Consider the following 14,021-nt stretch of genomic DNA (forward strand, 5'->3'; position numbering starts at 1 on the left):
AAAGGGGTGTTCAACTTGTGTCCGTACGAAAAAGTGCATTATTATTTATTATCTAAACCATGGAAATTCAGTATTCCTTGACACCTAACATTGCGTGATTCTTTGTTTTCTGTTTTCAATTTCGGCAAGGTCAGAGGCTGAAATGCAAATCAGCATATATCGATAAGTATAATTAGAATTGTTAAAGCACTTAAATATGCCCATTGGCATTAACAGAACACTTTCATGGTATTCTACCAACTAAACTCTGCGTTTAGGCCCAATTTACGCAACATAATAACTAATTACGTCGAATCTACCAGATATTTGAAAGCAAGGTAAAGTAAAACACGAGTTCTCAAAATTGTTCAATGTACTCAACATCTTAAGTTATAAGCGATGGAACATAAATTAAAACAAGGATCAACACTTGCACCAAAACATCTCATTCTATAAATCTTGCATAAGATAAAATAACTATTACAAAGCACCAAAACCAATGTAACCTTGGAATTGAAACAGGATGTCTCAAAACTTATTTCTTTTTCCCAGCCTTGGCAGCATCGGAAGCCTTGGTCTGCACGAACAATACATGCCATATGTTTTAATTTTAATGAAACAAGGATCACATAAGAGGTAAAGAAAATTATAGCTAGCTACAAAATTACCTTCTTTACTCCACGAATCTTCTTAGCTCTATTCTTTCTCTCCTTCATTTGCTTCCTTGACTTTTCTACCTTGGTGTCAAGGCCGTTCTGATATAATAGATAGATATTTTAGTTCACTTGCACAAAATGATGTAATTATGGCCAAGACACATTATAAAAAAATATTATCATTCTCAAATATCAGATAACATAAAGATAGATAAAGTGATGTTAAATGGTGATAATTTTAAGCTTCACACTGAAACATAATGAAATCAAGAAGGCTTTAAAAAACAGAATGACAACAGTCACACCATTACCAACCATAATACATTTCATGAATTCTTCGGTAAAATCTCATGAATACTGATGTGAAACGCTGGTTTAAATTAATGTTTCTAAAACACACTGACAAGTGCAATTGCAGCAATATCCCTCCACTGGAAGGAAAAGTCACATAACAAAGGAAATGTAAAGAAAAATAACAGTAACAATATTGCAAGGAGTGCAGGACTGTAAAAATCTAAATACCATAAAACAAATGTGATTTCAGATTGTAAAAAAAAACAAGCAGAGGTTGTGTTAATTGTTGACTGACCCTGATAAGCCTGTATTTGGGCTCATACTTCTTGGCATTCTCCACTGTATCATAAATCAAACCAAATCCAGTGGATTTGCCACCTCCAAAATGTGTTCGGAATTTGAAGACAAATACAGTATTAGGGTCTTTCACTTCATACATCCTAGCCAGCTTCTCCTTAAGTTCAGCCTATATTCCAAAATCCACATAAAACAAATTAATATCGTTTCATAATATTGTTCTCAATGAATAACTACTTAAGAGCTAACATTCAATTGATAACTTGAGATATAAATGAAAAAATTCATAAATAAAATACCTTGGAAACATTTGCCCTCCCTGGATGAAGGACATCAACGACCTGCAACACAACAAAGTTTATAATAGAGGATTAAGAGAGCCAACGCTAAGAATCTCTGACACTGCAATTAGGGAAATAACCTCCAAATTGCATATGAAAACTAAGAAATCCGTTGTCCAAACGTATAAAAAAAGTGAAAATCAGACAACTCCTTGCACATTTTCAGATCCAAATAATTCTAATTCTAATAATTATGTAATTATACAAAATAAAAACAAAAAATATGGTATCAATCCTCTTAAAAAAAACACAACTCAGCTCACCCAAGTGAGATTCGTGAACGACTCTTTATGGCGAAGGCATAACACTCGCTAAGGATACGCAAATTAAAAAAACAAAGCTTGAAAGTAATCAAATAGGACTCCGAAAGTGATATTTCGAGTAATTATGTGCAGATTTGTAGCGAAAAAAGGAAGGGAAAGGGAAACTCACAAACTGCTTCCTGGAAAGAAGCCTGTTGGTCATGAACTTTCGGGTTCGGATTGTAACAGCCTTGTCCGCCATACTTACCGTTCAGTGAGTGAGGTGTGCCGCGAAGAACAACGCAAATTTGCACAGACAGCTCCGACGCACAACGCAGGAAGAGACGCCAAGAAACCCTACCCGTTTTTATAATACTAGGGTTTAGACCAGAAACGGGCTGGAAAACTTAGGAGAATGGTGCGGTACTTGATGTTTACACCTCCCAATTTTGCTAACCACACTCATCATTTCTTAATATTTTAATAACACATTATACACCTCTTGGAATCTCCTTATTTTCTTCCAGAAATGTATTTTTAGAATAACATATACCTATTTCAAAATTATTTTTGAAACTATGATACATTGTTTTGAAAATACATTTCAATAATAAGTATATGTTATTCCAAAAAGACATTTTTTATTGTAAGAAAAGTATATGTTATTCCAAAAAGACATTTTTTATTGTAAGAAAAGTATATGTTATTCCAAAAAGACATTTTTTATTGTAAGAAAAGTATACCTTAACCAACTCACTTGAGAGACATTGTAGCTTAATTGTTCATGTTGTAAACCTATACCAGCAAATAAATGCTTATTTGAATGCACTTGAAGGAGAGTTGCACCTGTTAAAAGCTTTGATTTGCAATTAAGGAGTATAACAAATGAAATCAGTGATAAATGTGCCTTAAAATATTTCTCCTTATTTAAACTTATTTGTTAAAATAAGTGTTTATTATGATAAAATAAGTAATTTTCTGTTTTTTTAGTTTGTCTGTGTAAACTGTTTCTACTTAAAAAAAATAATTTTCAACTTATTTTAAAGTTTTTTTTTAAAGTTTAAACAAACTCACCCTTAAACTTGTTTTTTAAAATAAAATAAACAGTTTAATGACTTCTTGGAATGTTTGTCTAAACTATTTTTACTTAAAATAAGTCGTTTTTACTTTTTTTAAAAGAAACAAATCCTATGCGTGAGTTTGTTTAAGCTTATTTTTTAAAATAAGTGATTTTTTAAATAATATAATCATTTTTCTTGTGTTTTTTATGTGTTTGTGTAAATTGTTTTTAGTTTAAATAAACAATTTTTTTAAGAAGCAAATCTTTTCTACTTCTTAAAAAAACACTTATTTTAAAATCATTTTTTAAAAGTTTAAACAAATTCATCCTGTATGCTTTAAAAAAACGTTTATTATAAGCGTCTTTTTTAATTACCTTTTTTAAAGTTTCGATAAATTGGCCCTAAAAATAATGCTTATTCTAAAAATCACTTTTTTCACAGTTGTTTTTTAAAGTTTAAACGAACAACTGACCCATTGTATAACCCAACATACACATGTTGGAGCAACTTCTATTGAATGTGCTTGAACTAAGAAAAAAATGTAACTTTAAAAAATATTGAGGATAAAACAAAAAAAAATAGAATTTAACTTTCTTAATGTTTTAGTAAAAGCTCAATAGTAATTTGTGGTGGTCATTGGGTCACATATGATAGCAACCAAACACACCAAAATCAAAATAAAGAACTTAATTGTTGTAGTATAAAATTAATGGGGATGGGGCAAAATTACATTAAAGGTATAAGTTAGTTGGAGCCTATATAATGGCTAGAGGGGTAATTTTGCACTCACATCTTCCAGTTATCAATTCATTATTGTCTTCTTATTAGATAAATCCATGAGCATGTGATTTGTCTCAGGCTTTATAATAGTTTGAAATCATTCTTGTTTAGAATAAAACAATTCAATTCTTTAATTCTTTGAAGACCAAAACAAAACCCCAACACAGTTGGCATTGACGAGGATTTTTATACGTTGTGAAAAACTTTCTGATACATGACACTTGTGTTGATGTATGTAATTATTTGGTTGTCGTTTGAGATCAAAACCTTGAAACCCTTTCACGTCTTCATTCTCGAGGCGAGGTACTGCAACATAAGATTAATAAACCCTTGTAAGAAACACGTCCTCTCACGAGAAAAATGTTGTTTTTTGCTTTTATTTATATTTTTTTACCCCTAGTCCCTTAAGTTATGTGTACAATCCACCGACGACAAAGTGTGGAAAAAACCTTTTATTTTGTACAAATAAAAATACATATGGACAAATTTGTTAATTTCTTATACTGTTAAAAAAAATACATAAAAGTTGTAAAGAAACTTAATTTACTTATAGAAAAATAACATATCAATTAAACTTATTCATGAGAAATAAGTAGAAGATAACTAATTGAGCGTATTTGCTAACACAAACATAAAGTTGAATTTTTCAATGTTTGCATTCTTGAACTTAAGATTTTTTCATATGCAAATTAAATTACATAAAAATCAGTTAAAAATAAGAAAATTATTTTAATTGAAAGAACTCTCATATTATTTCATTTAAACCATTTGAGTGGTATTCAAATGTGGATTAATTTATCTTCATGTAAAAATATGTGAAACAAATTTAGATGATTACATATTATTATTTATGTGATATCGACTTTAATTTGCACCAATAAATTTCATATTCTTTGTGAATGCGGATTCTTCTCTAAACATGATTCGTCTAGTTTTTAACAACCACAATGAACAAATGAGTATGCACTTTGTTAATTTAGAGAAGGGAAACAAAACCTCTTAATCAATTTCATAAAATCATTTCAAACTATTTTAATATTTTGAGAAAACTAAGAAAGTTTTTTACAATCAAAATAGACAAACGAGTATGCACTTTGTTATTCTAGAGAAGGGAAACAAAATCTCTTAATCAATTTAAAAAAATCAATTCAAACCATTTTAATATTTTGAAAAAACTAAGAAGGCAATGTCGGGGTGTGGCACACAACTCCATGCAAGGTGGTGGTGATGGTCATCTGATGCAAATCTAATGTGGTGGTGAGGGTGTTATATACAACTCTGTGCTGAGTGTGTGTGATCACGAATGTGAATCCAATGTGGTGGTGGGAGTGTTGTGCATGACTGTATTAGCGGTCAAGCTGCACATGATTGTGGTGTTGTTGTTAGAGGTGATGCATCGAGAACGAGTGACAGTAATGATCACACAGGTGGTGATGGGTGATTTCATAATTATATGAGATATTTTTAATTTTTTCTTAAAAAAAGGATAATAACATGAAAAAATTAGAAATGGCAACTAAACAAAACTAATATGATCAGGTGACCTAACATTTTGTTTATCAGATAATCACAGCGACTTCAAATGCAAAAAAAAATGATAAAGTTATATAGCAAGATATTTTTTTAATTAAGTAACAATATGAAAGAAAGGTAACTTACACTAAAAACATATCTAAGCAAAAATGTAATTTAGCTTATTAGAAAAAATAGGGACAGGATATGCAATATGGATTGAGCCACGTGGCGAGATAAGCGGAAAGTGGAAAGAAGGGGTGAGGAGGGATGAAATTGAAAAGGACAGAGATTTGGGGTTGGGGAATGGCCCATTGCTGCTTACCTGGCCATCGCCTACACACAAATCTGAAATCTCCTATTGCTATGATTTCCTTCCATATTCTCTGTTCCGAACACGACACAGTAGCATACCATCAATCTTCCCCCAAATTATTCATTCCTCTTTTTTTCCCCATTAACAATATTAATCAATCCAATTAATTTCCATGACCATGTCCATAACACTCTTACTCCAAGCCAACCCCTCCCACTTGAAATGGAACCAGTTACCTTCCCTTCCACGTCGCACAAGGCCCGACCGTTTCACTCCAATACCCGACTCGAAACGCCGCGTTTCAAGCGTCAAATGTATCTCCTCGTCGCGGAAGCCGGATAACACGTTTAGTTTGCAGTCCCCGTGGGAGGTTCTGGCGAGCACGGTGTCGAACACGCTGAAGGCGCTGAAGAAACCGGCCATAGCTGCGGTGTTGGTGGGGCTGTTATTAATGTACGATCCAACTTGCGCCTTCGCGGCATCTGGAGGGAGAATGGGAGGAAGGTCGTTTTCTTCGTCTTCTTCTTCGTCTAGGAGTTATTCAGTGCCGAGGACGTCAAGCTCAGGGTTCTCTTTTTCGGCGCCGTATTACGGGCCTTCTCCGTTCGGTGGGGTTTATGTGGGTCCCGCCGTGGGGGTCGGAGTCGGTGCTGGCTCGAGTTTCTTTCTCATCTTAGTGGGATTCCTGGCTTTTGTTTTGGTTTCTGGCTTTCTTTCGGATCGCTCAGAGGGTAGTGTGCTCACTGCTGCCGACAAAACCACCGTGCTCAAGCTTCAGGTCTGCTTAGTATATCACTTTTCAGTTTACTCCTTTTCTTCGTTGCTTCCTGCTATTAGTGCAAAGCGTTTTGCCATGTTTCATGTTTTGGTGGTCATGTTGTGGTTTTGAGTTTGAAAGTTGCACGGCTGTGCTTGTGTTTCTGAACCAAAGGTAACGGGGCCATGGTATGTTGTTGTTGTTTTGGTTGGGTTTAGAATTAGAAGGCTTCTTTTGTTGGTAAGTTTTGGATGAGTAAAATGGATGTATTGAAGTAAACTGCGCAGTTGTATCATCAATAAATAGAGAAACCATAAAATCTTATTCACGTCAGATATTGAGAAGAATAGTAAAATGTCCCAACCGTTGCACTATTGAAGAAGACATCAAAGGGGTAAAATATCATGAACTACAAAGAAAGTTTCAAGTTAGGTAATTGATTTTCTTGTTGCTGATACTCTTCTTGGACCTAGCACCCTGAACATACCCTTGTTGATTGCGTATACTTGTGTTGCTGCTTTGCTGAATGAATTTGTTCTGTTTACCCCCAATAAATAAAAACATGGGAAAAACTTGTCAAATATGAAGATTTTGATTTGGATATTCTTTCACTTTGTATTTTATTTATTTATTATTACTATAGGAAAAAGTGAATTGTATTTCTCACTTATGAAACTGGTACAATGAGGGAAAATAAATAGAGATACAAGGCTGATTCTTTACACTGATTTGGACCTAAGAATTAGGATAAAATATTATGTACACTGATTTGGACAAAAGAATCAAGAGAACATAATTTTTCCTACGAATATTGTACCTAAAAAAGGAAAGAAATAACAACATATCCTAATTCTGTTTGATAGCCACAATCATCTACAATTACATATTAAGAAAGAAAAAGATTGTCACAAGCTATGAGTTCGAAATCCCCATTTGATTTCCTTGCCAATACAGTATTGAATGTTCTGAAGGTCTTGCAAAAACCAGCCATAGCTGCAATGATGCTGGGAGGCTGTTATTTTAATGTACATTCCCAACTCTGCATTAGTGGCATCTGGATGTCAAATGGGTATCTAGGAGTTATTCGGTGGCCAGGACATCCTCCAACCCTGGCCCCACCCAAGGCACCTCTTTTTCAGCACCATATTATGTGCCTTCTATGTTAGTGTTTGGCAGTGGCTGCAGTGTGATTTACATTGGTCCTGCTGTAGATTTTAAACTTCATAGTAGGTTCTGCTTCCAGTTTCTTTATTATCTCAGTGGGTTTCATCACTTTTTGGTTTACTCCAGATTGGTCTCAGGGTAGTGTGCTTGCTGCCACTGATAAAAACACCATTCTCAAGCTTCAAGGGTGGTCAAGTTTTTCACATAAATAATTAAATATCAGTGCCTCCCTTCTTAGTTTCTTTCCTGATTGATTGCTGGCATTAGCATAAACTATTTTTGCTTCATGTGGTTCCAATAAATTGTTAGAACTGTTGTTTATCTGAAGTAATGCATTACTACCATTTTTTTCTCACTAATGCATATATTGTTCACTTAGATTTATAATTTAAAGGTTCTGGTGCCAAGATGTGTTGCGATTTTAATTGCATTTAAAAACTTTTTTGTCAGTGTCTTGTTAGCTATCATTGTACAGCTCAATCTTTGCCATTTTATTCATGATTCTTAAATCTTTGGTGAATATCAAATTTTCAATGGAGGTGTTGTACTTTTAGGTTGGATTGTTGGGGATGGGTCGCACACTTCAAAGGGATCTGAATAGGATTGCAGAAGTTGCTGATACATCAACTTCAGAAGGTCTGCATTATGTATTGACAGGTGAAGTTCCTAAATATTAGACGTTTTAGTCACTTGTATATTTACTATTTTTCTTCACATGTTTTTTTGTAAGGTTTACCGAACATGTGAATGTGTTTATTTTTTTCAAATTTTCTATTTTGTATAATGATCAATGAAGGATTAAGGGATTATTTAAATAAAAATTAGTGATCTATGATGTTTGTGTTCTAAGGGCTTCAAATTATAAACATCGCTTAGTCCTGATAAAAAAGAAAAAAAGAAAATCCTGGAGAATAATGTCAGATGCATTGAAAACTACACAGTTCTAAACCTCAAGGTTTATATAGCATAATACTTTTCAGTTTCAAGCATTGCATGTATTGTATTCATCAACTAATGTGTAAATATTAAGGTTTCCTGTACACTTCCATTCAAACTTAAGAATAAAGCTTCTTGATTTAATTTATGTAGACACTTTTGTCAACGTAGTGTGTATACATCTAATAAATGATATGTAGGTCAAACCTATTGTTGAGGAAACGTAGAAATTCTTGAAAAGGAATATTTCCATTAAATATCAAATTATGCCTTATGATTGTTATATGATGTAGCTTAAAGCAACATAGCTGTATAATCTACTTTCCTTTTTAATTTACTTTGTTACTTACATTGGTTTCTGTTGCAGAGACAACCCTAGCTTTGCTTCGGCATCCTGATTACTGTATCTCAGCATATTCATCTGTAAGTGACTTTAATCTCAAGTCTTCTTGGATTTCAAGATGTTATTGCTGACAGACCGCTTAGTGCTATTGTGCTTTAATGATGTTACTTTTTGTTAATTGTTGACAACTTAGTACTAATGCATAATACTGTACTGATTTTATTGCTGTGATTGATGAAACCTTGTGACACACCACATTCTACTTTAATATTCTAGATTGTTAAATTTAAAGGCAAATGCTAACTAGTGTCCTTAGGGTATAGGTTAAAGAACCAAAAGTAGAAAGTTTATATTGATCACTGTAGCATTTAATGTTACCGTTGCATTGAAATTGCGATTTCCAAAAAAAATTATATTTAATAATTCCTTAAAGGGCACTGGTTAGTAGGACCCAAATTTAAAAGGCACTGAAGTTGCTAGAGAGCTTCCAATTCAATGCTATTAATTTTTTTTGCCTTTTTGGTTTTTGAGAAAATATAAGCTTTATGTTATAATAGGGTAATATTTTTCCCCCCAAAACAATACTTTAATGTAAGCTGCTGGTCAAGTTGATTATATCTTATATCTACTAGAAAGCATTCTTTATTTTGAGATTCACCATTGATGAAAAATCTTTCCAAGCTCATATATAATTTCAATTATACCCTATATTGATCTTGCCAGAAACATTTGCTGCAGTAGAACTTACGGCAAACAAGTTTAAGGAAAGTTGACAGCATGTATTTCCTGACTAATAGAAACCTAGTATCTTATTAGGAAGAAATAGGGATAAACCCCAATTAAAAGATTGAACACTGCAGTACTTTGAGAGTCTGCACCTCCAATGCCCTAATGGCCCTGATTTTCTCTAAAAAATGACAAGATGAACTCCTTTTTTCCTCTTCTCTTCATTTCATACATGTGATAACCTTCACTAATTGTAACTAACTAATGGGTTATCTAACAATACTCCTCCCCTTCCCCAACCCCCCAAGACATTGACCTTGTCCTCAAGGTGAAGGGTTGGGTAAACGCCAACAATTGTCTGTCTTTTTTCCTCTCAGCAAGAGATGTAGTAACAACTGTTGGTCAAACCGTATTAATATTCAAGTAGAAATAGTTCAATGTATCGTCGGAAATAGTGTTATCTTAATTTCTCTCTTGGTTGCCTTTTTTAATTTTGTAATCTCCATGACTGTAAATTGAAACATTACTGCTGGGTGAAAGACTCACTCAAGTTAATTAAAAAATTCTCCCTATTTCTTATTTCTCACAATAACATAAGTTGGTTTTATCAGTGAGTTAGCCCCTTTTTTCTTGATTGCAACCCAGAAAAGAGCCATTTGTGTTGTCTCTGTCACTATGATTCTTGATCTCTAGAACTTAATTTTTGCTTCTGCTTTTGTCCAGATAATTTTTGGGTTGCTATTGTTAGATTTCTCCAAAATCTTGTAGTTTTCTCATATTTGTTTCTTGCCCTTGAGTTGCTATTTCTGTTCTCTCCAAACCTTCATCTTGTGTTCTGTTTTCTTGCACCCAAGAATTTCATGCTCACATCTTCCCATGACCACACTCGATAATCAAAATAATACTCTGGTTGAAAACTTTTGACCGGTGCCGTCACTAATGTCGACCAGGTTGCATTCAGGTTGTATTGTTTCCATGTTGGCCACCAGTCAAGAGATCACCTCTTAGAGCCTTTGCTGCCTTTGATGGCCTCTCCTCCTCACACATTCCAATGGATTCAATGTACAGCTCAAGCTGGATCAACCACCAATAAGCCTGCTCTCCATCATTGGAATCTTCTTCAAGATTCAATACTCAGCTCCAAAGTTGGAGCTCTGATACGAGTTCATAGAAACCTGGTATTGTGTTAGGAAAAAGAGTAAATTACACAAACCTCCCCCGAGGTTTAAGAAAATTACATACGTCTCCCCTCAATTTTTAAAACCTACACAAACCTCCTTTAAGGTTTAAGGAAATTACATATGGCTCCCCTTAGATTTTAGAAGTTACACAAATCCCCTAAATGCCTTCCAAACATTTGATCGTAGTAAGTCATGTGTGTTGCACATGACATTTAATGAGTATTTTTTCCAAAAATGTTCTTGTCTTCCTCCTTCAAGTATGGGACAATTTTGATTAAAAAAAATAGGTTGCAGAAACCTACAAGCCAAATGAACACCACCGTGAGCAATGGAACCATTGAACCAACTTCATTCCAGCAAACCGATAAGCCAAATGAACAATTATGGGTTTCAGAAACCAAATGAAATTACACCAACCAAGCCATCAATGATCCAGCGCACAAAATCACCTGAACCAACTCCATACCAACAATAATAACATTAAATCTGGATATATTTTAAAAACAGAGGGGAGGTGTGTAATTTTCTTAAACCTCAAGGTAGGTTCGTGTAATTTACTCTAGGAAGAAATAGGGATAAAACCAAATTATAAGACTGAAAACTGCAGAATTTCAAGGGTCTACTCCTTCCAATGCCTTAAGGCCCCAATTTTCTCGCAAAATGACAAGACAATCTCCATTTATCTCTTCCGTTCTATTTATACATGTGATACCCTTTACTAATTGTAACTAATTAACTACTGATTGTTATTGACTAACTAATGGGTTATCTAACATTGACCCTTTTGTAGGTGGACATAAAGCGGGGTATTGAAGATGGGGAGAAACGTTTCAATCAACTTTCAATTGAAGAGCGGGGCAAGTTTGATGAAGAGACACTAGTCAATGTTAATAACATAAAGAGACAAAGCACAAGAAGCCAGAGAGCGAATGGGTTCAGCAATGAATACATAGTGGTATAATATTGTTTTCTAATAACTTCCTTATGTTGTGTTTTTAATATGTTGTATTCCCATATGCATTTTTTTATTATCAATAAAAAACAAAAATATATTACTATAGAGTACAGAGTACTCTAACCCTCAGACAAAAATGAAGTAAAATAGTAGGAAACAAGGACAAAAACCAATTCCAAGATCTTAAGTTTCATGCTAAGATTTCAGGCACCTAATTGTATTCAAACACCACACTTTTCAACTCCCACATGTTTTTTTCTGCTCCGTATTTTCAATATACTCTTGTAAATAACATAAGACATAAGAAAACATAGTGAAATCATATTATTAGTTTTATTACACATTAAACTGTTAGGAAGACTTCACCTATGACTATGAGTACATTTTAGGTGCCTCTTACCTGTTCTAACATCTAGGTTTAATATCACTATTGACATCCATATCTAGAAAAGATCTTTTTCCAATGAAAACAAAAAAAATTGATAAGATGTGGAAAATATTTGGTCTATGGAGTCCTGAGTAAGACAAGATTATAAAATCAATCTAAACCAATTGTGAACCTTTCTCTTCATTTTTGCTATTCCAAAACCCATAGTTCTACGGTGGTGTTTGTTGGAAATTAGCACAATTGAGTCTGATCACCTTAGTCTTGAAAAAAATTGTTTTAATTGCTTCTTGTTGGAAGGGATGTATTCTGAATGAATTTGGATTTTTGATACTTTTCTTTGCCTTTTTTTTTTTCTCGATGTTGCCTGATTGTAACAATTCAGTTTGTGTAGCATAGAGGTGGATTCTTGCTTGCTTCATAACTCTGATGCTTCTTCTTTCTATGGATTCTTGCGCGCATCATAACTCTTGATGCTGCTTCTTTCTAAATTACGTAGGTCAATTTCCATTAACCTACATCTGTTACTCTAGCAGGCATATATCATCAATAATCCTAAATTCTTAACTGGAGTAAACTTTTGTTTGGCTTGAAAAGTTTGAATTTAGGCCCTGCGAATCTGTTCAGTGGAAAGGGAAAATGGAAGGCATAAACAATTTGTTTCATGTAGATTTTATAATTTTGTATGTAATTTAAGTTTTATTTATTTCCAACTTGTTCGTTTGTCCCTTGTTGCTCAGAAGGGTGAAAACTGAAGTTCCATGAGGACAGTTCATAAATCTTTCATCTAATTAATGTTCTTATTATATATCAGATAACAATATTGGCAGCTGCCGAAGGAGAACATAAACTTCCTAGCATCAATGGAAGTGGAGACCTGAAGGAAGCTTTACAGAAACTTGGATCCATTCCATCGAGCAGATTATTGGTAAAGTCAATGTTACTTTGTTAGTCATTTTTCGAATGTTGTTGGTTCATTTTTTTTGAAATGATATCATTATGTGCTTGAATTACTTGCAGGCAGTTGAGGTGTTATGGACACCACAGAATGAGAACGATACTCTCTCAGAACGTGAGTTACTTGAAGATTACCCACTTTTACGGCCTTTGTAAGTTGTGAAGGTATGCTTGTCATTCTGCTTCTAGCCTTCTAGAGCTATGAACTGAAATTGGGTTGTGATTGCACAATTAAGGATCATCTCCAGTAGTACTGAAATAATATCGTTAAAACTGATGAGATTGTCCTGCTACTCAATCTGCAAGGCAATTTTCAGCTGCGGCTAATGACGTTGTATCACTTATAAAGGTTCAATATTAAATATTGATGGCATTAGTTGTAAAAATTACCAGTAGGATCAACTCTAAAGAATATGTACAATATTATAGAGAATCATTTTATCATTGAAATAGGTGTTCTTTCTGTTTAGAAATTACTCTGCTGTAGTCGGTGAACTTTTCCAGATTTTATTCGTGCATGACTCTGAGAATACATTCTCTTAATTTTATTTTATTTTTAAGTTTGGAAAGGTATGATCATAAAATAAAATTTCAATGTTTAATAAACTTCGTACCCCATTGCCCAGAGGCTCTTCGCTATGCGAAGGTATGGGGGAGGGATATTGTACACAGTCTTATCCTTGCATATGCAAAGAGGCTGTTTTCGGAAAAATTTCAATGTTTAATATTTAATTATTATTATTTTGGTATTGGTTTAGACGGAATCCAATATGGCAATATTTAGTTGGAGGAATTATTACGTTTTGATCTCAGTTGCTGACTTAAGCTTCATTTGCTAGCTTCAAGTAGGTTCAATTTTATAATCGATTTCAGTCATGCCCGATATAGGCTCTCAATCATGAACGTGGAGACATTTATTGAGGCCATGCCAACTTAAAGAAGGTCATCAACATATCATAGAATAAGAATTTAATCATATATGTCAAAAGGTGGCAATGTATTTTTATTTTCAGTAAGTACACAGTAATTAAATTTCTTAAGAATTTAATTATAATATAGTCAGTGTAAATGTTTTTATATAATGAATAAATTGAATAGCACTTTATACATAATTTTTAAGGTAAGAGTAAATTATGTTT

At 33.6% G+C, this 14,021-nt stretch overlaps 2 protein-coding genes across 2 annotated transcripts; one reads left to right on the plus strand and one right to left on the minus strand.

Moving 5' to 3' along the window:
- Positions 1 to 318: 318 nt before the first annotated feature.
- Positions 319 to 2,148, minus strand: LOC100802918 (40S ribosomal protein S24-2-like). Its single transcript, NM_001253247.2, has 5 exons — positions 2,000 to 2,148; positions 1,526 to 1,567; positions 1,225 to 1,395; positions 648 to 734; positions 319 to 556 (listed from the first exon to the last, which is right to left on the minus strand). Exons 1-5 carry the CDS (start codon positions 2,069 to 2,071, stop codon positions 515 to 517), a joined length of 414 nt encoding a protein of 137 aa, NP_001240176.1. The 5' UTR covers positions 2,072 to 2,148; the 3' UTR covers positions 319 to 514.
- Positions 2,149 to 5,467: 3,319 nt separating this feature from the next.
- On the plus strand, positions 5,468 to 13,430 carry LOC100800250 (uncharacterized). The gene is made up of 6 exons (XM_003554650.4): positions 5,468 to 6,256; positions 7,954 to 8,056; positions 8,703 to 8,758; positions 11,376 to 11,540; positions 12,740 to 12,853; positions 12,946 to 13,430. The coding sequence occupies exons 1-6, from the start codon at positions 5,651 to 5,653 to the stop codon at positions 13,036 to 13,038; spliced, it is 1,137 nt and encodes a 378-aa protein (XP_003554698.1). The 5' UTR covers positions 5,468 to 5,650; the 3' UTR covers positions 13,039 to 13,430.
- The last annotated feature ends 591 nt before the right edge of the window (positions 13,431 to 14,021 follow it).

The sequence above is a fragment of the Glycine max genome, chromosome 19 (assembly GCF_000004515.6).
Source record: "Glycine max cultivar Williams 82 chromosome 19, Glycine_max_v4.0, whole genome shotgun sequence".
NCBI lineage: Eukaryota > Viridiplantae > Streptophyta > Magnoliopsida > Fabales > Fabaceae > Glycine > Glycine max.

What these genes read in the sequence shown, in the direction of transcription:
- LOC100802918 (NM_001253247.2), bottom strand. Translation starts at nt 2,071, where the DNA reads ATGGCGGACAAGGCTGTTACAATCCGAACCCGAAAGTTCATGACCAAC. An exon ending in GGAGGGCAAATGTTTCCAAG is followed by an intron (nt 1,396 to 1,525) that starts GTATTTTATTTA and finishes TTTGGAATATAG; the next exon opens with GCTGAACTTAAGGAGAAGCT. An exon ending in CCAAATACAGGCTTATCAGG is followed by an intron (nt 735 to 1,224) that starts GTCAGTCAACAA and finishes CTATTATATCAG; the next exon opens with AACGGCCTTGACACCAAGGT.
- LOC100800250 (XM_003554650.4), top strand. Translation starts at nt 5,651, where the DNA reads ATGACCATGTCCATAACACTCTTACTCCAAGCCAACCCCTCCCACTTG. An exon ending in TCTGCATTATGTATTGACAG is followed by an intron (nt 8,057 to 8,702) that starts GTGAAGTTCCTA and finishes TTTCTGTTGCAG; the next exon opens with AGACAACCCTAGCTTTGCTT. An exon ending in TCAGCAATGAATACATAGTG is followed by an intron (nt 11,541 to 12,739) that starts GTATAATATTGT and finishes ATTATATATCAG; the next exon opens with ATAACAATATTGGCAGCTGC.